The following is a 26419-nucleotide window of genomic DNA, read 5'->3' as shown; positions in this document are numbered from 1 at the left end:
GTAAAAACCTTCAAGACCAAATAAATGAAGATGAAATAGGCAACCTACCTGAAAAAAGAATTCAGAGTAATGATAGTAAAGATGACCCCAAATCTCGGAAACAGAATGCAGAAAATACAAGAAACATTTAACAAGGATCTAGAAGAACTAAAGAGCAAACAAACAGTGATGAACAACACAATAACTGAAATTAAAAGTATTCTAGAAGGAATCAATAGAATAACTGAGGCAGAAGAACAGATAAGTGAGCTAGAAGATAAAATGGTGGAAATAACTGCCGGGGAGAAGAAAAAAGAAAAAAGGATTGAGGACAGTCTCAGAGGCCTCTGGGACAACATTAAACACAGCAACATTCAAATTATAGGGGTCCTAGAAGAAGAAGAGAAAAAGAAATGGTCTGAGAAAATATGTAAAATGATTATAGTCGAAAACTTCCCTGACATGGGATAGGAAATAGTCAATTAACTCCAGGAAGCACAGAGAGTCCCATACAGGATAAACCCAAAGAGAAACATGCCAAGACATATATTAATCAAACTATCAAAAATTAGCTACAAAGAAAATATATTAAAAGCAGCAAGGGAAAAGCAATAAATAACATACAAAGGAATCCATATAAGGTTAACAGCTGATCTTTCAGCAGAAACTCTGCAAGCCAGAAGGGAGTGGCAAGACATATTTAAAGTGATGAAAGGGAAAAACCTACAAACAAGAATTCTCTACCCAGCAAGGATCTCATTCAGATTCGATGAAGAAATTAAAACCTTTACAGACAAGCAAAAGTTAACAGAATTCAGCACCACCAAACCAGATTTACAACAAATGCTAAAGGAACTTTTCTAAGCAGGAAACACAAGAGAAGGAAAAGACCTACAAAAACAAAAACAATAGGAACCTACATATCGATAATTACCTTAAATGTAAACGGATTCAATGCTCCAACCAAAAGACAAAGACTGGCTGAATGGATACAAAAACAAGACCCGTATTCTGTCTACAAGAGACCCACTTCAGACCTGGGGACACATACAGACTGAAAGTGAGGGGATAGAAAAAGATATTCTATGCAAATGGAAGTCAAAAGAAAACTAGAGTAGCAATTCTCATATCAGACAAAACAGACTTTAAAATAAAGCCTATTACAAGAGACAAAGAAGGACACTACATAATGATCAAGGGATCAATCCAAGAAGAAGATATAAAAATTGTAAATATTCATGCACCCAACCTAGGAGCACCTCAATACATAAGGCAAATAAATGCCAACAGCCATAAAAGGGGAAATTGACAGTAACACAATCCTAGTAGGAGGCTTTAACACCCCCTTTCACCAGTGGACTGATCATCCAAAATGAAAATAAATAAGCAAACCCAAGTTTTAAATGACACATTAAACAAGATGGACTTAATTAATACTTATAGGACATTCCATCCAAAAACAACAGAATACACTTTCTTCTCAAGAGCTCATGAAACATTCTCCAGGATAGACCATATCTTGGGTCACAAATCAAGCATTCATAAATTTAATAAAATTGAAATCATATCAAGTATCTTTTCTGACCACAACACTATAAGACTAGATTTCAACTGTAGGAAAAAAACTTAAAAATACAAACACATGGAGGCTAAACAATACACTACCAAGAGATCACAGAAGAAATCAAAGAGGAAATCAAAAAATCTGCCTAGAGGGCTTCCCTGGTGGCGCAGCCTGCCAATGCAGACTCGTGCCCCGGTCCGGGAAGATCCCACATGCCGCGCTAGGCCCATGAGCCATGGCCGCTAAGCCTGCAGTCCAGAGCCTTCACTCTGCAATGGGAGAGGCCACAACAGTGAGAGGCCCGCGTACCACAAACAAACAAACAAACAAACAAACAAAAAACTACCTAGAAACAAATGACAATGAAAACACGACAATGCAAAATGTATGGGATGCAGCAAAAGCAGTTCTAAGAGGGAAGTTTATAGCAATACAATCCTACCTCAAGAAACAAGAAACATCTCAAATAAACAACCTAACCTCACAATTAAAGCAGTTAGAGAAAGAAGAACAAAAAAACCCCAAAGGTAGCAGACGGAAAGAAATCATAAAGATCAGATCAGGAATAAAAGAAAAAGAAATGAAGGAAACAATAGCAAAGATCAATAAAACTAAAAGCCGGTTCTTTGAGAAGATAAACAAAATCGATAAACCGTTAACCAGACTCATCAGGAAAAAAAGGGAGAAGACTCAAATCAACAGAATTAGAAATGAAAAAGGAAAAGTAACAACTGACACTGCAGAAATACAAAAGATCATGAGACATTACTACAAGCAACTATATGCTAATAAAGTGGACAACCTGAAAGAAATGGATAAATTCTTAGAAATGCACAACCTTCCGAGACTGAACCTGAAAGAAAGAAAATATGAACAGACCAATCACAAGCACTGAAATTGAGACTGTGATTAAAAATCTTCCAACAAACAGCCCGGGACCAGATGGCTTCACAGGCGAATTCTATCAAACTTTGAGAAGACCTAACACCTATCCTTCTCAAACTCCTCCAAAATACAGCACAGGGAGGAACACTCCCAAACTCATTCTACAAGGCCACCATCACCCTGATACCAAAACCAGACAAAGATGTCACAAAGAAAAAGGTCTACAGGCCAATATCACTGATGAACATAGATGCAAAAATCCTCAACAAAATACTAGCAAACAGAATCCAACAGAACATTAAAAGGATCATACATCATGATCAAGTGGGGTTTCTCCCAGGAATGCAAGGATTCTTCAATATATGCAAATCAATCAGTGTGATACACCATATTAACAAACTGAAGGATAAAAACCATATGATCATCTAAGTAGATGCAGAAAAAGCTTTCAACAAATTCAACACCTATTTATGATGAAAACTCTCCAGAAAGTAAGCACAGAGGGAACTTATCTCAACATAATAAAGGCTACACATGACAAACCCACAGCCAACATCATTCTCAATGGTGAAAAAGTGAAACTATTTCCTCTGAGATCAGGAACAAGACAAGGTTGCCCACTCTCACCACTATTATTCAACATAGATTTGGAAATTTTAGCCAGAGCAATGAGACAAAAAAGAAATAAACAGAATCCAAATTGGAAAAGAAGAAGGAAAAGTGTGACTGCTCGCAGATGACATGATACTACATCTAAAGAATCGTAAAGATGCTACCAGAAAACCACTAGAGCTAATCAATGAATTTGGTAAAGTAGCAGGATACAAAATTAATGCACAGAAATCTCTAGCATTCCTATACAATAATGATGAAAAATCTGAAAGAGAAATTAAGGAAACACTCCCAGTTACCATTGCAACCAAAATAAAATACCTAGGAATAAATCTACATAGGGAGAAAAAGACCTATATGCAGAAAACTATAAGACACTGATGAAAGAAATTAAAGATACAAACAGATGGAGAGGTATACCATGTTCTTGGATTGGAAGAATCAACATTGTGAAAATGACTATACTACCCAAAACTATCTATAGATTCAATGCAATCCCTATCAAGCTACCAGTGGCATTTTTCACAGAACTAGAACAAAAAATTTCACAATTTGTATGGAAACACAGAAGACCCTGAATAGCCAAAGCAATCTTGAGAAAGAAAAACGGAGCTGGAGGAATCAGGCTCCCTGACTTCAGAAGATACTACAAAACTACAGTAATCAAGACAGTATGGTACTAGCATAAAAAGAGAAATATAGATCAATGGAACAGGATAGAAAGCCCAGAGATAAACCCACGCACATATGGTCACCTTATTTTTGAAAAAGGAGGCAAGAATATTCAATGGAGAAAAGACAGCCTCTGCAATAAGTGCTACTGGGAAAACTGGAGAGCTACATGTAAAAGAATGAAATTTGAACACTCCCTAACACCATACATAAAAATAAACTCAAAATGCATTAAAGACCTAAGTGTAATAAGGCCAGACACTATAACACTCTTAGAGGAAAACATAGGCAGAACACTCTATGACGTAAATCACACCAAGATCCTTTTTGACCCACCTTCTAGAGAAATGGAAATAAAAACAAAAATAAACAAACGGGACCTAATGAAACTTAAAAGCTTTTGCAAAGCAAAGGAAACGATAAACAAGCCGAAAAGACAAGCCTCAGAATGGGAAAAAATATTTGCAAATGAAGCAACTGACAAAGGATTAATCTCCAAAATTTACAAGCAGCTCATGCAGCTCAATATCAAGAAACGCCCCAATCCAAAAATGGGCAGAAGACCTAAATAGACATTTCTCCAGAGAAGATATACAGATTGCCAACAAACACATGAAAGGATACTCAACATCACTAATCATTAAAGAAATGCAAATCAAAACTACAATGAGTTATCACGTCACACTGGTCAGAATAGCCATCATCAAAAAATCTACAAACAATAAATGCTGGAGAGGGTGTGGAGAAAAAGGAACCCTCTTGTACTGTTGGTGGGAATATAAATTGATACAGCCACTATGGAGAACAGTATGGAGGTTCCTTAAAAAACTAAAAATAGAACTACCATATGACTCAGCAATCCCACTATTGGGCATATACCCTGAGAAAACCGTAATTCAGAAAGAGGCATGTACCACAATGTTCAATGCAGCTCTATTTACAATAGCCAGGACATGGAAGCAACCTAAGTGTACATTGATAGATGAATGGATAAAGAAGATGTGGCACATATATACAATGGAATATTATTCAGCCCTAAAAAGAAACAAAATTGGTTTATTTGTAGTGAGATGGATGGACCTAGAATCTGTCATACAGAGTGAAGTAAGTCAGAATGAGAAAAACAAGTACCATATGCTAACACATATATATGGAATCTAAAACAAAAAAAAATGGTTTTGATGAACCTAGGGGCAGGACAGGAATAAAGATGCAGATGTAGAGAATGGACTTAAGGACACAGGGAGGGGGATGGGTAAACTGGGACAAAGTGAGAGAGTAGCATGGACATATACACACTACCAAATGTAAAACAGATAGCTAGTGTGAAGGAGCTGCATAGCACAGGGAGATCAGCTTGGTGCTCTGTGACCACCTAGAAGGGTGGGATTAGGAGGTGGGGAGGGAGGCACAAGAGAGAGGGGATATATGTATTTGTATAGCTGATTCACTTTGTTATACAGCAGAAACTAACACAACGTTGTAAAGCAATTGTACTCCAATAAAGCTGTTAAAAAAATAAATAAAAAATAAAAGGCTAAGGCACTGTTTCAGATTAAAGGGGACTGAAGATTATGTAAAGAACTAGTTTTAAATAAAGGAGATTGAAGAGACATGACAAGTGAATGCAATACAGGATCATGGATTAGATCCTGGAACAGGAAAAAAAAAAGTCTCTACATAACCTTTATAGAAACAGTTGGAGGGACTTCCCTGGTGGTACAGTGGTTAAGACTCTGTGCTTCCAGTGCAGGGGGCCTGGTTTCAATCCCTGGTCAGGGAGGTAGACCCCACATGCATGCCGCAACTAAGAGTTCACATGCCACAACTAAGGAGCCTGCCTGCTGCAACTAAGATCCAGCACAACCAAATTTTTAAAAAAAGGAAGAGGGCTTCCCTGGTGGCACAGTGATTGAGAATCCGCCTGCCGATGCAGGGGACTCGGGTTCATGCCCCAGTCCGGGAAGATCCCACATGCCGCGGAGCGGCTGGGCCCGTGAGCCATGGCCGCTGAGCCTGCGCTTCTGGAGCCTGTGCTCCGCAATGGGAGAGGCCACAACAGTGAGAGGCCCGCGTACCACAAAAAAAAAAAAAAAAAAAAAAAAAGGAAGAAAGAAAGAGTTGGAAAAATGTGTACATGAAAAAATATGTTATATATAACAGTATGCCAAAGTTAAACTTCCTGAACTGTCCTTTTCCTTAGTAGATACACACTTATGTATTTATAGGTAAGAAGTCATTATTTCTGCAACTTCTCTCAAAAGGCTTAGCAATCATAGTAATAATAATTAGATATATGAGTGATAAAACAAATGTGGCAAAAAAGAACATAAAAGTGTGAATTGTTTTTTTGTGAATGTAGGTAAAGGGTACAAGGAATTCATTTATTTTTTTACAAATTTATTGATTTTTATTTATTTGTTTTTTGGCTGAGTTGGGTCTTCGTTGCTGCACGTGAGATCTCTCTAGTTGCGGCAAGAAGGAGTACTCTTTATTGCGGCGCGCGGGCTTCTCATTGTGGTGGCTTCTCTTTGTTGTGAAGCACGGGCTCTAGGCACACGGGCTTCAGTAGTTGTGGCTCACGGGCTCTAGAGCACAGACTCGGTAGTTGTGGCACACGGGTTTAATTGCTCCTTGGCATGTGGGATCTTCCTGGACCAGGGATCGAACCCCTGTGCCCCTCATTGTCAGGCAGACTCTTAACCACTGAACCACCAGGGAAGCCTCCAAGGAATTTATTGTATTCATTTTTCAAGTTGTCTGTAGGTTTGAATTTTTTTTGAAATAACAAGCAATAAATGGGAGGTAAGGATTTGAGAAATCTGTCTGTGAAAGGGGCCTGGAAAGTAAGGTGGTAACTGGAGAAGAATGAAAGACCAGAGATAGTATTTTCAAGGATGGGAATTACTAGAGCAAGTATGTAAGCTTATACAGAGCTGACAGGTTTTTGTTTTGTTTTGTTTTGTTTTTTTTGTGGTATGCAGGCCTCTCACTGTTGTGGCCTCTCCTGTTGCGGAGCACAGGCTCCGGACGCGCAGGCTCAGCGGCCATGGCTCACGGGCCTAGCCGCTCTGCGGCATGTGGGATCTTCCCGGACCGGGGCACGAACCCATGTCCCCTGAATCGGCAGGCGGACTCTCAACCACTGCACCACCAGGGAAGCCCAGAGCTGACAGTTTTGATGCAGGGAAGCAAGTAAATTACCAAAGGATAAATGCCTTTGAGAAAGTAAGGGAAATGGGATCTAGATCACAGCAGAGGCACTGGTCTTTGGCAAAGGGGAGATATTTCTCATATCAAAAAGGAAAAAAGGAGAAAATGAATATTCCTACTAGGTAGTCATTTGAACTGACAAGTTTATTAACATAACCTGTTCACTGCAGACACTACCTTAATAAAAGGAAGGCCAAGCAGTATCAACTGCTAAAAAGGAAAAGTCATATTCCAAAGTATATTTAAATTTATTTACCTCAGATTGAGGTAAGCCCAGATGTGCTATTTGAATACAATATAAATTATTACTATACTAGATAAGGATGGATCTGAAAAAAAGGAAATGAAAAATATGGCCTAGCAGATATTTACAGATATTTTTAAATCAATTAAAGCCATAAACAGAAAATACATATTAGGAATATTTTTAGAAGTAACCATCTACTATAATTTTAGAAATAAAGGTGGCAAAAACAAATCAAAAATCTATAATGTAAAAAAAAAATTAAGTAAAAAAACGTAATTAGAAGAAATGTCACAAATACAATTTATGAGAGAATGAAATACAGAAAATTATCTAACTAATAATACTAAACTTCACTTCTGGCATGCCTAAAAGACACCTTTTCCCCTAATTCAGGAAATCATGATTAGACACTTAGTGCCTGGTTTCAGAAGTAGGCATAAGTGCTAGTAACCAGAACAGACATCACACTATCAACCCAGGATGAGTAGGTAAAATTATTGCAGGCAGGTGTTCTTGCTTAAGGTAAGAACCTTGAAACAGCTCTTTTGTGAAAACTGCCCAGCCAAGTCAGTGTCAGACATAGGCCAAACCATTGCTACTCATATACATTCCAAGGACGGTGTGGTGTTACCAGTCGGCAATTAGATTAAGGAGCTTACACCAGAAGGTAAATCAACTAGGTCTCTAGGATCCAAAATTTAGTCAACTAATTTTTTTCCAGTAAGACTTTCTGAAGGAAGAAGTGCATTGATTAATTGTACATTCTGCATCTTTTCACAAATCTGTATGCGTAGCTCTGGGCTAAACAACTCAGGAGAACTTAAGCTAGGCTTTTCCTTCTAGGGCTTCAAAACAAGGAGTTTCTGTCAAGTTAAGACAGACACACCTATTACCCTAAGTGATAATCACCTCTGATGCTACTGCAACTATTCTTTCTGGCTTCCATTCTACCTTGCAGAGATAGGTTCAGAACGGCTGCTCAATGGAGGGAGTGGGGAGAAAAGGAGATGCAGAAAGACACTTTAGGAAACAATAACTGACAAGTAAATTTCACCTGTAGTGAAAATTAGATGCAGAATGAAAGAGATTATGGAAGATAAAAACTGGAAAATTCTCACACAATTAATAATGTAAACTGTAGAAAAACTTAGGTTGCAATTATACCAAGAAACTAATATTTCTAGTTGCTTTCACAGTCTTAGGCACTTTTAGATTGTTGTGTTTAAATACAACTAAAAGAATGAAAAAGTAATGTTAGAACGAAACTTACAATTTCAGTAACAAATTCTCCAAATGAGAAGAGAACAAAAGCACTTTTCCTCAGTAGCACTTATTTCTCTACATTCTATCACCTTTTGTTGCTAGTAATCAGAAATGAAAGTAAATAAAAGTGATATTTTTTACTCCAATTACACAACACACATAGAAGAACCAAACTAAACTGGACTGTCAATTACTATTAGTCACTAGATCAAACTCAATTTCATTACAAACTATGTAAAATGTACTAAATTTATTTAACACTAGAATGCTGTAATATGCACTTTAAAAAAAAACATTCTATCTTTCTTACTTACACTTATAACCAAAGAAACCTTTGGGTTTCTTGCTCTCCAATGGGATAAATGTTCCTATGATGAAATCAGCAATAGCAAGGAGTAGAATCACCAAAAGAACAATCTGAGCCTGAAATTTTAAACGTTAAAAATCAAAATCAAATATATCATGTCTATACATTAATTCAGTTCCACTAGAATATAACTTCCATGAGGGAAAGCTTCTGTCTTGTTTCCCTGGTGCCTCACACAATGCCAAGCACAAAGCAGGTGCTTAATAAATTTTTGTTAAATGAACATTCTTTAAAGAACTATCCAAAATGAATAGCAAAAGTAGGATCAGGCCATATATTTCTGAAATGAATTAAAGATGTGCATGTCCTGCTAACAAATAACATAAACTTTAAAAATATAGAAATAAAAAATCACAGTACTTATATTACCTTTACTAAATCCCTCTGACATACCCTATAATTCTATTTTTTCCTACATACTCTGATTACCTCTTAAAATGACTGTTATCTTCAAATCCTCCCTATGTTGCCAAATAGAAAATGACCTTATACGTTAACTTCTTTGAAAATGGCCCCTTAGGAATCTTCAAAATCTGAAAATATTACTACACCTTAGAACACTCCTAAAACACAAGGTCTGAAAGTTTGTACATTCAACATTTACAGATGTTCCAATGATATCACTACTTACTTTTGCCTCCCACTCCATTCCAGCTACTGAGATACCTAAAAGGATCACCACTGTAATGGCTCCAATAATTCGGATATCATTGATTTCATCTATCATAAGTATGGAATGTTCCTACAGAAAGAAAATAATAGGATGAGCAGTATTAGTTAGTTCAGATAAATTCTTCAATTCTTTTTTAAAGTTTTAGAACTATCACAGTGCCTCACATGTAGAAGTTGAATAAATGCCTACTTAAGGAATGAATAGAGAGACCTAGAAAAAAGGAATGAATTACTGTTTACTATTAAGGTGTCATTCAAGCAACTGAAGACATCAAAAATATGATCAAATTATTAATGCTGCTGTATTCTATACAGACTCAAATATAAAAAAGAATTGCTAACAAGCAAGGAAAAAAATCATAATATGACTAAGTAGTACTAATAGGATTTTTTAAAGTTACAAAGCAGAAATATATTTTGCATTCATTGTGGTTAGTGAGCTCATTCTTTTAATGGTCTCTTATGTTGCATAAGGAAAAGAGATGAACACACTATCATGCAGCTGTCCAAATCCTACCACTCCATTCTAAGAGCAAAATTACTTGTTGCTAAATATCAATGACATCAAAAACATATACTAAATTAAACAATGAATGAATATGAATTCTTAATGATTACACTGCTTTCTTACTTCCTTTGCTCTGTCTCTTTGGCCTACACAGCTAAGGTCAATGCCAGTGCAAGAGTTAGTCCTTTCACATGTCACACTTCCTAACATACCACGTACTACAGTAGATGAACAGTTACAACCTAACATGAACAACTATAGGTGCCACTCAAGGTTCCTGTCATTTAATAATATTGAATCCTGTTTCACTTGTACTGCTTTAACTACACACATACTAATTACTCTTTTCAAACAAGTTCTCTTCTCAACTCCAGAGCAATATTATCAACCACTTTCTGGCCAGCTCTACTTAGATATACCAAATTAGACATCCAAAATGAAAATGTTCTGCATTCTCTCTCACAGTAAATGGCATTACCATCCATCTAAATCTTCCTTTCTTTCTCTAATTTCCCACATCTCATTCATCAAGTCCACTTACTCAACTTTTTAAAAATCTCTCAAATACACCCACATCTCTCCAGCCTCACTGGTCACTGGTTTAATATTAGCCACCATCTCCTCTCAGGATAGCTACAACAACCTTTTAAATGGTCTCCATCTTCAGTTGTGATCCCTCAAATACATTCTCTATACTATGGTCAGATATTTCTTTAGGCCCCAAATCTGATTATGATGGATCTGCAACTCCAGTCAAGAAAAGATCCAAATTTAACAGCAAATAAAACCTTTCCCAGCATGATCCTTTTTTTCTCCCTCTCATCTTACATCTCTGGCCACTTAGTGCTCCAGCCATACTGAAATATTCCATTTTTCTTTTTTAACATATCATACTCTACTCCTTCTAGGTCTGTTTCCTTTTCTTCCCTATTCTCCTCATACCATACTTTACCTCTCGCCTGCTAATGGCTAGACTCCCTTCCTTGGAAAACCCTGCCTTGACACTCCTCTGACACCCCACTCCTGGATGGTATACTAAGTGATCCCCCTCATGTTGCCACAGCCCCCTACAGTTAGCCATTTCTGACACTCTCTAATAAATTTCTTTGTCTGTCTCCCATACTAAATGTCTTGAAAGGCGAGTTTCATGTTCCTTGCTGCTTTCCTAGCATCATATATGGTAAGTGGCACATAAACCCTCAATAAAGATTTGGGAAACAAATGACTGGAAAAAGGTGAATTACCTTAAGCAACTCCACCACAGTTTCGGCAAATCCAACCACATACATAGCAACTGCAACAGCATTGGCAAAAGCGAAGATCAGGCCAATCGCACCGCCAAATTCTGGCCCTAGACTTCTAGATATTAAATAATACGCTCCTCCTGAAGAAAAGGAAAAAAAAACACCAAAAGTACTAATGTTAGAATTTTAAGTGTCAATCCTTTTAATTACACAAGAGTTCACAAAGCACATGCCACCAGTGAACACAGCAGTTAAACTCATAGGCAAGTGGGTGCGCATATTTTTTAGGAAGAAACACCCAGAAAGAATTCTTTACAACCCACTTCATTCATAACAGTTCTGAACATCCAGAGAATTCTCCTCATGTTAAATATAAAATCATCCTATTTAAATCTCTTTCTCTTCTAAAACTTATTTTAAAATGGGTAACAGTTTCTTCCTCATATTCAGAGACACCAAGATCATTTCCCAATGATTTTCTAAGTAATATTTTTAATCTTAATGTAACATTTAAGTTTACAATCGACATGATTCCAGTTACTTAAATTAGTGTGGTAATTTGCTGGTAACGTGAATACTAAGGCAAAAAAGGAAGTATCCCAAGAAACTTAAAGGATAGCACATACTGGCACCCTTAACAGATATATTAATAGTTTGTATTCTAATAAATCCTGCCTAAATGGCAGAGTAGACAAAGACATTAAATAAGCTGTCATGAAGCAAGTATTTTTCTAACTTGAAAAACAAATCAGTATGATGATTTTGAGTCAGTCTAATGCTTAGTTGAAGTCACTAAGAGCTCTCCTAAAATTCTAATTCACTTCCAGCCTCTAGGTCATAATCAAAACTTAGTTTTAATAATAATGAAGTTACAGTAAGTTATATACATTTTCTAGACAATGATGAAGTATTTATTCTTAAGACCATATAATGAAATGCCATTAAACAGCTTAATATTTATTTCTACTGCTTCCCCAGTATAGTGAAGACAAACACAACAACAGATTCTACAATTTAATAAAGTACTAAATGTGCAAACTTTATTTTGGAAATATCTGTAATAGGTTTTGTAGTTAATTTTTATCAAGTTTCTCAAAATATTATATACTTTAAACCTATCCACCAAAACTTCCTTAGTAATTCACTTTACTAATTAATAATTTTTATCATCTTGAAAATTCTGAAGAAAAAGAATTGCAACCTGACCATTTAGTATTAGTCTCATTTTTTTAATGAGATGAAATGACTTAAAAGTTTCCCCCAAATCTTTCTGAACACTAAAAATTCTAATGGACTTATATGACAATTTTAATTAATCACAGGAAAACCCGTGGAATATAATTAATCACAGACTACATTTAACAAACATGTTTTCAAAATTCATGTAAATTATTTCATTTAATCCCAGTACCAATAACGAATTAAGAAAAGTATTATCTATCCCGATTTTATACATAAGAAAATTAAGTCACAATAAAAGGTTAACTGAAATCAGTCAACCATTCACGTGTTTCAGTAGCTGACAATACAAACTTTAGAATGAGAAATATCACCGAGAGCCTATAAAAGCATGGAATTCATTTGTTATGTGTTTAAAATTTTGATTTTATGAAATTTCAAATCTCTCTATTACTAAAAATATATATATCTTCTTTTTAAAATTTATTTATTTAATTCTTTTATTTTGGCTGCATTGGGCCTTTGTTGCCGTGTACAGGCTTTTCTCTAGTTGCCGCGAGCAGGGGCTACTCTTCGTTGTGGTACGGGGGCTTCTCATCGCAGTGGCTTCTCTAGTTGTGGAGCACGGGCTCTAGGCGCGCGGGCTTCAGTAGTTGTGGCACGCGGGCTCAGTAGTTGTGGCTTGTGGACGGCCTCTAGAGCACGGGCTCAGCTGCTCTGTGGCATGTGGGATCTTCCTGGAGCAGGGCTCAAACCCATGTTCCCTGCATTGGCAGGCGGATTCTTAACCACTGCACCACCAGGGAAGCCCCGAAAAAATATCTATCTTAAGGGGCATTTAACATGGGTAAAGATAATGGGAAAGGAAATATGAATATTCTTTATATGAATAAAGATAATGGGAAGGGAAATGAATACAAGTAACAAATTCTGACATTTCAGAACTATTTAAAAATCTTCTACCAATTGGGATACCTAAACTTAAAACCTAGGACACAGTTTCATTACTTTAAAAAAAATTTTTTTAACAATAAAAAGTTACACATGAAGAATATAAAAGCATCTGCTTATTGTCCTATACTTTAAATTCCTGATGAAAAGCAAAAGTACTCTGCCCTATTTCTTCTCACTTCCATTCCTGCATCCTAGAGGTAACCAGTTTTAAGAGCAGCTTTCTCCCTCTTTTTTTCCCTTAGCAACAAAATAGATAGTATAAAAGATCTACTACTCTGAAATACTGGTCTGTTTACTAATCAGCATAGAGTGGTATCTTAAATTAAAATTTTTATTAAATTTAAATTTTATTAAATTTTTAACTTAATTCTAGCAAGTACAATTGACTCTTGAACGACACAGGTTTGCACTGTGCAGGTCCACTTATACGTGGATGTTTTTCAACAAATATATTGAAAAACTTTTTGGAGATTTGCAACAATTTGAAAAAACTCAACAGACGAATCACACAGCATAGAAATATTGAAAAGATTAAGACAAGGTTACGTATGTCATGAATGCATAAAATATATGTGGATACCAGTCTATCCTTACAAAGGTATGAGTTGAGTGATGTTTAATATAAAATTAATGAGGGGCTTCCCTGGTGGCGCAGTGGTTGAGAATCCACCTGCCGATGCTGGGGACACGGGTTCGTGCCCCGGTCCGGGAAGATCCCACATGGCGCGGAGCGGCTGGGCCCGTGAGCCATGGCCACTGAGCCTGCGCGTCCGAAGCCTGTGCTCCGCAACGGGAGAGGCGACAGCAGTGAGAGGCCCGCATACCGCAAAAAAAACAAAAAAACACATTTAAAATTAATGTGTTAATTTTCTTAGTGTTTTATGTAACTTTGCTCTCAGAGAATTAATTACCGTTCAGTATGTGCCACATTTCCCCCCACCCCTCCTAATTAGAGAAACTATCATCACAGGTGTTTTTTCAAAAAATGTTACAATGTTTACAATACTGTATTATGAATATGACTGTACTGCTATAGGCCATAAAAATTGTACAGTGATTCACTCAGTGTATAGGCTAGGCTATCTTGACACAATCATATCATTATACTGGGTTACAATAAAGCAATCATATTGCTGCCTCTTTGTTATCAATGTATGAATTGTTATCCCTGTAAATAAATACAAATTTCTTTTTCCACATTAGCCTCTCTTTTTTTAATGTTTTTTTAATTTCTCATATTTTAAAAAAATTTTTTGTTGGAGGATAGTTGATTTACAATCTTGTGTTAGTTTCAGATGTTCAGCAAAGTGAATCTTTTCATATTTATCTCTAGTGTTAGTAATATGTGTAACATACACTACATAGTGTTTTGTATCGTATAAGACAATATTGATGTAGGTAGTGACAGATGATACATATTGCAAGCAGATGATGTAAAACTTATGGGATCAATATAGTACTGTAAATGTACCTTTTCCTCCCTAGGATTTTCTTAATAATATTTTATTTTCTCTAGCTTACTTTATTGTAAGAATACAGTATATAATACATATATACAAAATATGTGTTAACTGACGGTTTATGTTACCTGTAAGACTTCTGGTCAAGTCTATTAGTTAAGTTTTGGGGGACTTCAAAGTTATACATGGATTTTCGACTGCACAGGGGTCATCAGCACCTCTAACCTATGTGTTGTTCAAGGGACAACTGTACTATTACCATTCCCATTTACATATATGAAAATTAAATCTTAGAGAAGTTAAATAACTTGACCAAGGTCATGCAAATAGTAAGGGAAGAAGTAGGCTTAAACTCAGGTCTCTCTGACTTGTGTGTTAACTTGGTACAGTAGGTATAATTAAATTAGCCTTCTTATTATCATTGAATAAGCTGAAGAGTATGAAAAAAATTATGATGAATTAAGAGGCAACAACAGAAAAAATAACTTTTATTTACAAAAAATGTACTGCTCAAGCAAACACGGGAAGTAAATATGGAAAAAATATCCTCATGGACTCTCATAATTTGGCCATAAAATGCCCTGTCTCCTGAGTGTAGAAGACATCAATGAGTCAGGTACGAGAGATACTTAAGTAATGACGATACTATATACACTGGGTTCCATTATTACGACACATTGATTTGGGGACACATGCCCCTGAAGCTCTCACAAGATTTCAAATCAACAACCAAAACACTGACTAGGTTAATCAGAGTCATATGATTACTGGCCATAAAATAAGTCACTATAAATTTCAAAGAATTGAAATGAGACAGTATTACTGAGCACAACAGTGTTAAATTAAATGTATGGACTTCCCCTAAATATTTCTAAATTATGCAACACACTTTTAAGTAACCCACTAGTAAAAGAATAAACCACAGGGAAATTAAAAAGCATTTTGAATTGAATGATAATGAAAAGAAAACATATCAAAATTAGTGGGATATATCTAAATCAGGAATTACAGGGAAATTTATAGTTTTAAATTCTTATATTAAAAAAAGATACTTTAATTAAAAATAAGGTGAAATCAATGATCTAAGCTTCTACATTAAGAAAGCAAAAAAGGGCTTCCCTGGTGGCGCAGTGGTTGAGAGTCCGCCTGCCGATGCTGGGGACACGGGTTCATGCCCTGGTCTGGGAGTATCCCACATGCCGCAGAGCGGCTGGGCCCGTGAGCCATGGCCGCTGAGCCTGCGCGTCCGGAGCCTGTGCTCCGCAACGGGAGTGGCCACAACAGTGAGAGGCCCGCGTACCGCAAAAAAAAAAAAAAAAGAAAAAAGGAAAGCAGAAAAAAGTAAGTAAACCTAAAGTATAAAAAAATAATAAGAGTTAAAACCACTGATGCAGAAAACAATAAAGAAAAATCAATAAGGCCAAAATAGGCAAACTCCTTGAAAAACCTGCCAAAACAATAACAAAAACAGTAAACTGAAATAATCCTATAGCTATCAAAGAAATTTGTAATACACACACACACACACACACACACACACACAACCACAGGCACAGGTAGCTCCACTGTTGAGGAAGAAATAAGATCAATTTTACAAAAACTGTTTCAGGAAACTGAGGATGAAGGAATACTAGCCAATACCCCTTATGAGTTGAGCATAATCTTAACACCAAAACCTGACAAAGTTTATTACAAAAAAAAAAGAAAATTTTAGACAAATATTCCTCATGATCATAGATTCAAAACTTTAACAAAATGTTAGCAAGTAAAAAGTAGCAGAAAGCATAATATCTTTGACCAAATATATCTTCGATCTTTGTGGGGTTTATGCCACAAATGCTAGGTTATTAAGATTCAAAGTATCATATAATTTATGATAATAACAGAATAAGAGAAGAAACCCATATAACCATTTCAACAGATGTAGAAAAATCATAACAAAATTCAACATCCATTCATAATAAACATTGTCAGCAATTTAGAAATAGAACTGTCTCAACCTGACAAATGACATCTTCCAAAACTCCATAGTTAACATCTTAATAGTGATATATTGAACTTAATCCCTCTAACTGGGAACAGGCAAGGATGTTTATTCTCACCACTTCTATTCACCATGGTATTGGAGGTCCTACCTAAATGAAATGAACAGTGTGAAAAAAGAGAGGGAGAGAAAGAGGGAGAGAGGAAAATACTAAAGATTGGAAAGAAAGTATAAACCATCTCTATTCACAGATGACATGACTGTTTATGTTTAGCAAAGTCACAGAATAGAGAACCAAGATATGCAAGTCTATTGCATTTCTATACACAATCATAAAAAAAATTGGAAAATGAAATTTACAAATACCATTTACCAGATGAAAAACATGACTGATGATGGGTAAATTTAACAAAACATGCGAGACCTGTATACTGAAAATATACAACACTACTGAGAGAACCAAAGACCTAAATAAATGGAGAGATATAGCATGTTTAGAGATTGGAAGATTCAATATTGTTAACATGACCATTCTTCCCAAAAAGATTTTTTAAGAGTAAAATTCCAAAGCCCCAGCAAGGTTTTTTGTTATTGTAGAAATTGATATTGCTAATTCAAAAATTTATATGGAAATACAAAGAACCTAGAAGAGCCAAAACAATTTTGAAAAAGAACAGAGTTGAAAGACTTAGGACTTATAAAGCTAAGCAATCAAAACAGGGTAGTCTTAGAATACCTGGCATAAGAGAATAAACAAACAAATCAGTGGAACAGGATACAATACAGACAATACACAGAAAACTGATTTTTCAACAACAGTAACAAAACTAATTCAACATGGAATAGATAGTTGGTTGACAAATGGTGCTGGAAGAAGTGGCTATCTATATGGGGGGGATAAGAGTAGGGGAGAGAAGCACAATCTCTGTCTCACATAATGTGAGGCTATTCATAGTTAAAAATCTAAAAACGAACTATAAAGATTCTAAGGGAAAACATAGGGAAATATCATGACCTAGGGATAAGCAAAGATTTCAAGACTGAACAATAAAAGCACTAGTCAATAAATAATATAAATAGATAGATAAATAAATCTGAGAATCTTGGCTTCCTCATAATGGTAATTGTTTCCTCTTCAAAAGACATAATTTAGAAAATGATTTAAAAAGATGATACAAGTCACACACTAGGAAAAATATACACAATACATGTTAGACATAAGACTTATATTCAGAATATAGTTTTAAAAACTCCTCCAAATCAGAAACAAAAAGTTAACCCACTTTAAAAACTGGCCAAAGATATGAATATATTACAAGATAAGATATACAAGTGGTCACAAGCACATGAAAAGATGCTTATCATCATCATCATTAATCATCAGGGAAATGCAGTGGCGGTAAGACACTATTAAACCTCCGTAAACACAGCTATAATTAAAAAGCTGTAACAAGTGTTGGCAAGAAAGTGGAAAAACTGGTAGTCTCATATATTGCTGATGGGAGTATAAAATGGTACGACCACTGTGGAAAATCACTTGGCAGTTTCTTATAAATGAAAAGTATACCTACCCCATGAATCAAGAAATCATTCCTAGGTAGTGTCCCAAAATGAACAAAAACATACAAAACCACAAAGACTTGTACAAGAATGTTCATGTCAGCTTATTCATAATAACCTCATACTAAAAAATAGCCCAAATGTCCATCAACAGGCACTAAATAAACACATTTTTTACTATTACCAATTTTATAGTGATAAAATGGAATACTACACAGTAACAAAAATGAACAAACTACTAAAATGGATGTATTCCAAAAACATTGTTAGGTGAAAGAGATGAGACATAAAAAGAGTACCTTCTATATAATCCAGCCTGGGCTACCAGTGAGGAACTGATTATCAAGAAACTTTCCAGTGTGATGGAAATATTCCGTATTTTGATTGAGCTAGATGTTACGCAGGCTTACATGCTTATGAAAACTCACAGAACTGTAAACTTAAAATCTGTGCATTTTACTACATGTGAATTTTACTTCAATAATGCTTATTTAATAAGCTATAAATCAACTGTCAACAACTAACATTTTTTAAATTGTACCATAGTCAAAATGAGATAGCAGGAAGTAATCATATATGTTAGACTTCAAAAGATTTGTGGAAAGGGGCATTATCAGATACACTTTCACGAATACTTAAAACAACTGACTTCAACTCAAACTACATAGAACCTTTAAAGTAATATGCACAAAGATAAAAAACCCAAACAACTATACGCAGGAAGGTGGGAGCAGTATTTACTAAATTTTGACCAGGCCCTCTGGATGTTTGTCTAATAACTATGCCACAAAACAGACATTTCTTAAACCACATGTGGCTCTTAAAAGTTCTCATCACAAAGGAAAAAAAATTTTTCCCTTTGGTATCTGTAACAGATGATGGATGTTCACTAAACAATGTGGTAATTATTAAAATATATATGTCAAGTCATTTTATGCCCTATAAACTTGTACAGTGCTGTACATCAATTATATCTCAATAAAAATAAAAATAAATCACACATGGCTCAATTTAGCACCATATGGCTCTATGTGCTAAGGTGGACTAAACGTTTCATATTAATGTGAAAAATATTTGAATTTTTAGAAACACTAACAAACCTGTTCAACTTCAAGTTAACTTCTTCTGGACTATTTCATCTTCATTTATTGTAACTAATGCTCACTCTTAGACAAAAGTTGGACAACAAATCTTACTGTCCATTGTGATGCTGAAAAATCCCAGCAAGCATGTGGTCTAGGACATCCTCAGTGACTCAAGGTTATGGGTAACAATCTCTGAACAAAACCAAACTTTGACACACATTTTCTATCAAAATGAATTTCTTTCAAAGAGTAGCTTGAAGGCCACTCAATTTAAAATACAAACTAGAAGTACGAGGTAGAAAAATGAACACATTTAAAATTTAATAAAGTCTGAAAGATAATAAACTCCAGTTTTAAACAGTTTTGCGAAGTGACAATGTGATGGTTAATTTTATGTGTCAATCTGGCTGGGCCCTGGAGCCCAGATATGTGGTCAAACATTATTCTAGATGTTTCTGTGAGGGTGTTGGGCTGAGATTTACATATAAATTGATGGACTATGAGTAAAGCAGATTGCCCTCCATAATTTGTGTGAGGCTCATTCAATCAGCTGAAGGCCTAAACAGAACAAAGACAGACACCCCCTCTCCAACAAGAGAATTCTATAGTAGATAGCTTTCACATGTGAACTCAGGCCATTCCTGGATATTCAGCCTGATGGCCTTCAGATTAAACTGCAGCATCAGCTCATTCCTGAGTCCTCAGACTGCTGGTTCACTCTGAATATGTTGGACTTCCCAGCCTCTGCAATCACATGACTCAACTCCTTCTAATAATTCTTTCTACCTATGTACACTCCTATTGGTTCTGTTTCTCTGGAGAACCCAGACTAATACATACATGATACAAGGTAAAATGCAAATCATATACCAACAAAGGTCTGGTATACAAAATATATAAAGAACTCAAAACTCAATAGTAAGAAACCACAATAAAATAAACTCAATAAATACCCTCCAAAACACTGGGCAAAAGATTTGAGTACAGAAAGAAAACTATTCAGAAATTACTCTTCAGAGTTCACCTGGTATGATTAGCAAATACTCCAGAATCCTTTATTTGTCAGAGCAGTAAGCTACCTACTTCTGTACACTCACTTAACAGTTTATTCAAAGACACCTTGTATAAAATTCTGAGGTACAGCTTTAGGAATGCTATGGGGTGACGATGGATCCAAATGGATTCAACATCCATTTTAGTTATTGTTCTAGGAAATATATCCTAATACCCTGGTTAATAAATACACAACAAGGAATCTGCCTGTTAATATTCAGTAAATTTCCTCTATTCCGTTGCCATTATAAAGCCAAACAGGAAAAGGCGAAGTGACAAACATGTAATTTTCAGACCATAATTCGGTACTATGTTATCATTGTGACTGATCACTTGAATACGTTAAACTTTAAAATCAAAGACATGTAGCTCTAATTCTGCAGCAGACAATTCGGGAACCAAGTTAAAGTATTTTTAATCATTAAAGACTGGCAAAATTGAAAGGTCACCAAATGAGTCAAGGAGAAAACCCAAGCTAAATTATTTACAATTACTTACCAGATTCACGTTTGAGTTACTTGTGGTGCATAAGTAGTACTTTACTGAACTGAAAACACAATGTTATGTTTAAGTCTAATAACTCGTAATACAACAGTTATAGAACTGCTTTTATTCTCTTTTTTTTGGCCACACGGCATACAGGATCTTAGTTCCCCAACCAGGAATCGAACCAGTGGAAGTAAGGAGTCCTAACCAGTGGACCTCCAGGAAAGTCCCAACTGTTATAGAACTGCTTTTTACAGCTTCTTCAAACATTTCACTGACCTGAAAAACTACAATTTGAAATAAATTAGCAATAAAAGGAAAGAACTACAGAGCTGGAATCTAATTTACAGCTCCTTGGTTGGTAATGATAGGAACTGATAAAGTTATACAATGGGCTAAACAAAAAAATCTGACAACCAATGATAATCTGATTTTTTACCAATACAGAGAGTACTTTCTGTCACTTATAAGATGTGAAAAATGTTAGTTTTTCCTCACTTCCAATGGTTTGGCTTTACCTATATACAAAAGTGAGGAGGTCAATTATTTCAGAGAAAAGAAAAAGATACCAGTATGTGAAGGTAATTCTGATATATTGCAGACATTTTAAAAAGGTTTACCAGTAGAATTTGCATAAAATTTAATTTTGTTTAAAAAAAAGGCTGTTTCATTTCTGCATAATGCAACATCAATGTTGTATGACATCAGACAATGTATTTCAAAGACCGTGGTACCATGCCTAGCAGTTAGATCTCAAAAAATAACTGTCACTATTATCTGAACATAAGCTCCAAGAAAACAGGGTCTTGTCTGGCTTGCATTGTTACAAACCCAGTGCCTGACACAAACTGCTCAACAATTATCTGTTGATTGACTGAAATACAAGGAATATAAAAATGTGATCTTAGTCACTTATGCAGATTTCTATTGACTTTAGATTCTCAGAACTGCCCATCACAAATTTGATGTAGCCTGGGTTTTTATGTGAAAGTGTACTGACCACTGTTTTTAATACTCCAAACCAGAAAGTGGTTGAAGAACTGTTCACTTCTATCGCTCAGTTCACTTAATACACTATAATACACAAGCAGAATTTACATTTCCATCTTATAAAAGGTTGCCTGTGGTTGTCCTCTATTTCACAGATGAGTTGATATTCAGAGGTTAATTATCTGAGAACAGAAGAGACTCTGGTCTGTGAAATCTAGGAAATGCAGACCTCAGTGACAGTGGCTGCTGGCCAGCGCCATCTAAGTTGCAGAACCTGTTACACACGGCCCAAGGAAATTCTGTAAAATCCAAGATCTCAAGGACACTGGGAGGATTTGCAGAACAGGAAAGAGCTCTGGGCTCCAAGGTGCAATAATCTGTAGAGGCTGAATGTGTCTGCTAGGGCAGGGAGTATGCCAGTGACTCCATCAGCTAGTTGCTGGTGCTAGTTTTATTCTGTAGAGGCAGAGGACCTAGGGGATGGTTCTCTAACCTGCCACCAGTAGCTTTAAATAGTAACCCCCCATATTACTATAGCCTAATCAAGACTGAAACTCAGAATCTTGTATTTTCTAAGTTTTGACTTTTTTCCCAGAAACCCTGAATATTTCCATATTATTTTTATCCTAGACTTCATAATTGGACACTATTACATTTGTTCACAAGTTGACAGTTAATTTATATTTTCTAAAAAACTACACTTTTCTAGATTGGTACCTGTTTAATCTCTAAAATGTGCTGTTAAAGCCAACGTTAAGGCTATTTAGTATAACATTAAATAGCTATGGCATAAATCACACAACACTAGGAAAAGTACACATTTCATACACTTACACGGAGTTGGAAGTACATACCTCACAAAACAAAAATAAAATATTATTCAGTGTTAATATAAAAATACATGTCATAATTCAGTTGAGTCAAGATAAATAAAACAAATTAAAATGTCAAGCACTACCTCAAAATAGTTCTTTATATTAGTAACTACGCACTCAAGTTTAAAAAAGGGCTCTTCAGAGAGAAATTAGTAAAGAGAGCAGCCACAACCTCTCAGCAATATTTTGAGTAAAATACTTCCTTGTTAATGCCCTTAATAGTCAACTTTCAGTCCACAGAAAATTAAGATTGGGTCTCCAGACATCTCTGTTCCCGCAGTATCCCTCCATTTCTCCTATCTAAGTCTTTGCACCCTGACCCTCCAGATAGCTCTAGCTCTACTGCTCTCCTCTTACGCAGCCCTTTCAAGGAAGGAAGTCAAATTAAGTCCTTAGTGGTTGGGCTAGAAGGCATCTGATACAGGCACCCTTGGTCCCATATTACTAAAAGATAAAAAGCTTATTGTGAAGAACAGCAAATAAACTGCAACTATACATTAAGTCTCTTAAAGTTTGTTTTAAACCGTAATTCCCTCTCTCTGTTTTTTGCTCCTTGGAAAATTTTACTGAACAAGGATTCCTTGTTCCAGAGAGATTCCTAGTCTGGCATTTGCTGTCATCATCCTATAGTGTCATTTAGTAAGATCCTCTCTCCCCTGAATACTCTATGCTTCCTGAAGCTATAGGCATGATGTGATTCATATTCGATATTTCACAGGTAGTCTTATTAAGTAAAGCATTTACAAAGTTGGAATATTCCCTTTTCTTCCTCACTTATTTTGCAGAATAATTACCCAAAGGATAAATCTCTTATCAATTTTTTGCTTACAATGAGTTCAGGTAAGGAGTTTTCACTCAGAAAACTTGATTCACACTAGATTCTTTATCAATTTTCAAAGTAAGTTTTAGTTCTCTAGCCTCCTTCAAAGGTGAAAGTGAGTTTTGTGTGTGTGATGTCTGTGAACCTAGGGATTTTATGTTTTCATTTAAATCAGTTACTATTAGTAGTAGTATTGCTGTTCTATCCAAATTTAAATCAGTGTTAGTTTCTTCAAGCTAGCTCCTTGGTCCTTTTGACATGAAACAAGAAGGCTTTGTTACCTTCTTTACTTTTTGATGTGAAAAGATGTCTAGACTTCTCTAGCACATTTCCTATCCAGAGCTGGAATCAATGCTTTCTCCAAGGTTCCCTGGTTCCTTTGAATAGAAATACACAATGTAGGCACTAAGGGTGTTCACTGATACTGGGATAGTCATTTGTTACAGGTGATTTTTGTGGACAGAGATAAGAAATATATACTTTCGGGATGAAATGTGTGAGTCATACTGATACTTTCAATTTAGAACCATGAATACAGAATACAATGTAATCTCACCAGTTTTATACCTATATCTACTTTCTCCCTTGTGGAAATACTGTTTTTCTAAGAAACCAAAATAAATCCTGTTAGGGATCTCCAAGTCTAAAAAGCAGATGGAGAGGAGACACAAGGGTTTACATTTATTGCAAGAATCTCCAGGAACTTTCATTGCAGATGATGCAGCTCATTTATTATTCTATAAAGGATCAGCCAGCTTTCTAACATCACTAACTGATCTAAGTGAAAAATGAATGCCTTCTAGCAAAGCTTCAAAGCATTTGGTCACTTCTTTAAATTAATGGCTTTCTCTTTTTCTATAGGTTTCATTATTTCAGCAAATGTATTTACTTTGTCATTTATGAACAAATGATACGAGAAGAATTCCAAATTGTATAATCCAATTTCTTTTTCTCTATAGTTAGTTACTCTCTGCGAACTATCATTTTGAGGGAACTCAGGCAAAACTGCAACATATGGTACTTTGCTGAGACACATATTCTTGCACTCCATATTCTCATACTTCCTTGGTGTCCAGGACAGAAGACTAGATAAAAGTCTCTGAGGTATTCATAAAAACATATGAACACTACTGGTAGTATTGAAACATGAAATGGCTTTTTAGTCACAACGCAGGAAAATCTACAATTTCCTTAAGTTTGCACTCACACAGAACAGAATGGGGTTTGTGCTGACAGTGGGTCCATGCCCCACTCCCCTTGAGGCTTACAACCTAGATTTGAAGAGCTGAAGACAAGGAGAAATTTTATGATGATTTGCTGATCCTCTCAAACACCTAACACACCATCCCATTTCTCCTCCTATGTCCATTCCCCAATAGCAGCAGAATGAAATAAAGCATGGGGCACCCAGTTACACAAGAAACCAAGAATCTCTCTGCACTGTCTGATTAATCGTTGGACATAACCACATCTTGGACCCCAATTTGCTCAACCCGGATTCGGGTACATATAAAACTTTAGCCAGCAGTGATGCATGCTTAGCGTAGTCATAACTATAGATGTGAACTACCAGCTTCCCTTAGAGCCATAGTGATCTGAATCCTCTGGTATATAAAAAAATATGAAGATGACTGGGGAAAAATGAAAAGCTCAATCTGGTTCTCTCTTTCTCCAAGTACTAATGCAGAAAAAGCAGAAACTGCATGTATATAATGTCAAATACAGATCTACAAAATAGTTGAGGCAGATGGAACAGGTAGATTCTTTTCTCAGTTGATCTGCTATGATGAATTTGCAGGAGCTGGTATACATTTTCTCTTCTTTCTCTTAGGATCTTCCCCTCACTCCAGCTGAATGATGAGTTTTTGTTTGGAAAATGGATTTCTTTTCTTCTTGTTCTCAGAGGTCCCAAGGCCATTCTCCTGGTGTCCTGGGTGCTCTCCCTGGGAAGAGTAAAGCCTCACAAGGCAGGTCTTGTGGGCTCCAATAAAATAGGCCTCAGGGTACCCAGAGAAGAGAGCTAGAGTTGAGGGCATGGATTCAGAGTCCCAGGTGTAACTCACACAAGCTATTAGACCATGAGGAAAGAACTCTGCCTGGGGAGGAATGAGGTTACACCTGTACAATACTGACCAAATGCAGGATGCACACCACTGATCCAAGGGTTGAAGCCTGGGAGAAGGCAACAAGGGGTGCCTTGGTGGAGAAGAAACCCAGTTAGAAGCTCCATTCTTGCTACCAAACACACTGAACACCCTGAACAATCTGAAGCATACATGTTTGTGTATGGATCAATTTAAAATTTTATATTCAAAATATTAGTTAAAAAGTACTTGATAGCAACTTTCTTGCCTACATAGAACCTGATATGTTGCTTCTTTAAGGTAAAAAATAACTAGAGATATTTTTAAATCTCAATTTATTTAGTGTCAGTAATCCAATGCTGATGATGTAAAAAGACTGAATTTACCTCCTCGTACAAATCCATTAGTAGCTATTGCCGAAGTAGACAATCCTGTGATAGTTGTCACAACAGTGGCCATTATTATTACAAGGACTGACAGACCTTTAGCGAAAAAGAAAAGAGACTTGAGAACACTTACACTCTCATTTAAACCTGCCACATCTAGAACTGGTTAGTCTAAGTATACTGAATTTATATTATAAGCTATAAATTATCTTACTTTTATCTCATATTAGATCAAATCAGAATTATGAAAAAAGTGACATTACGACAACAGTCTGAT

The 26419-nt window shown here is 35.9% G+C and overlaps 1 protein-coding gene across 2 annotated transcripts in view; it reads right to left on the bottom strand.

Moving 5' to 3' along the window:
• SLC12A2 (solute carrier family 12 member 2) overlaps window positions 1–26419 on the bottom strand; it is a 111872-nt gene that overhangs the window by 55583 nt on the left and 29870 nt on the right. For both annotated transcript variants that reach the window (XM_059059766.2, XM_067031521.1), the window contains exons 4-7: window positions 26143–26238; window positions 11227–11366; window positions 9434–9544; window positions 8750–8858 (exon numbers count right to left, since the gene is read on the bottom strand). In XM_059059766.2, coding sequence (XP_058915749.1) covers window positions 8750–8858; window positions 9434–9544; window positions 11227–11366; window positions 26143–26238 — 456 coding nt within the window. The remainder of the gene's footprint in view (window positions 1–8749; window positions 8859–9433; window positions 9545–11226; window positions 11367–26142; window positions 26239–26419) is intronic.

Source organism: Kogia breviceps, chromosome 4, assembly GCF_026419965.1.
Source record: "Kogia breviceps isolate mKogBre1 chromosome 4, mKogBre1 haplotype 1, whole genome shotgun sequence".
In the NCBI taxonomy this organism is placed as follows: Eukaryota; Metazoa; Chordata; class Mammalia; order Artiodactyla; family Physeteridae; genus Kogia; species Kogia breviceps.
The sequence above is the reverse complement of the archived record's forward strand: the minus strand, read 5'-3'. Positions and strand labels throughout refer to the sequence as shown.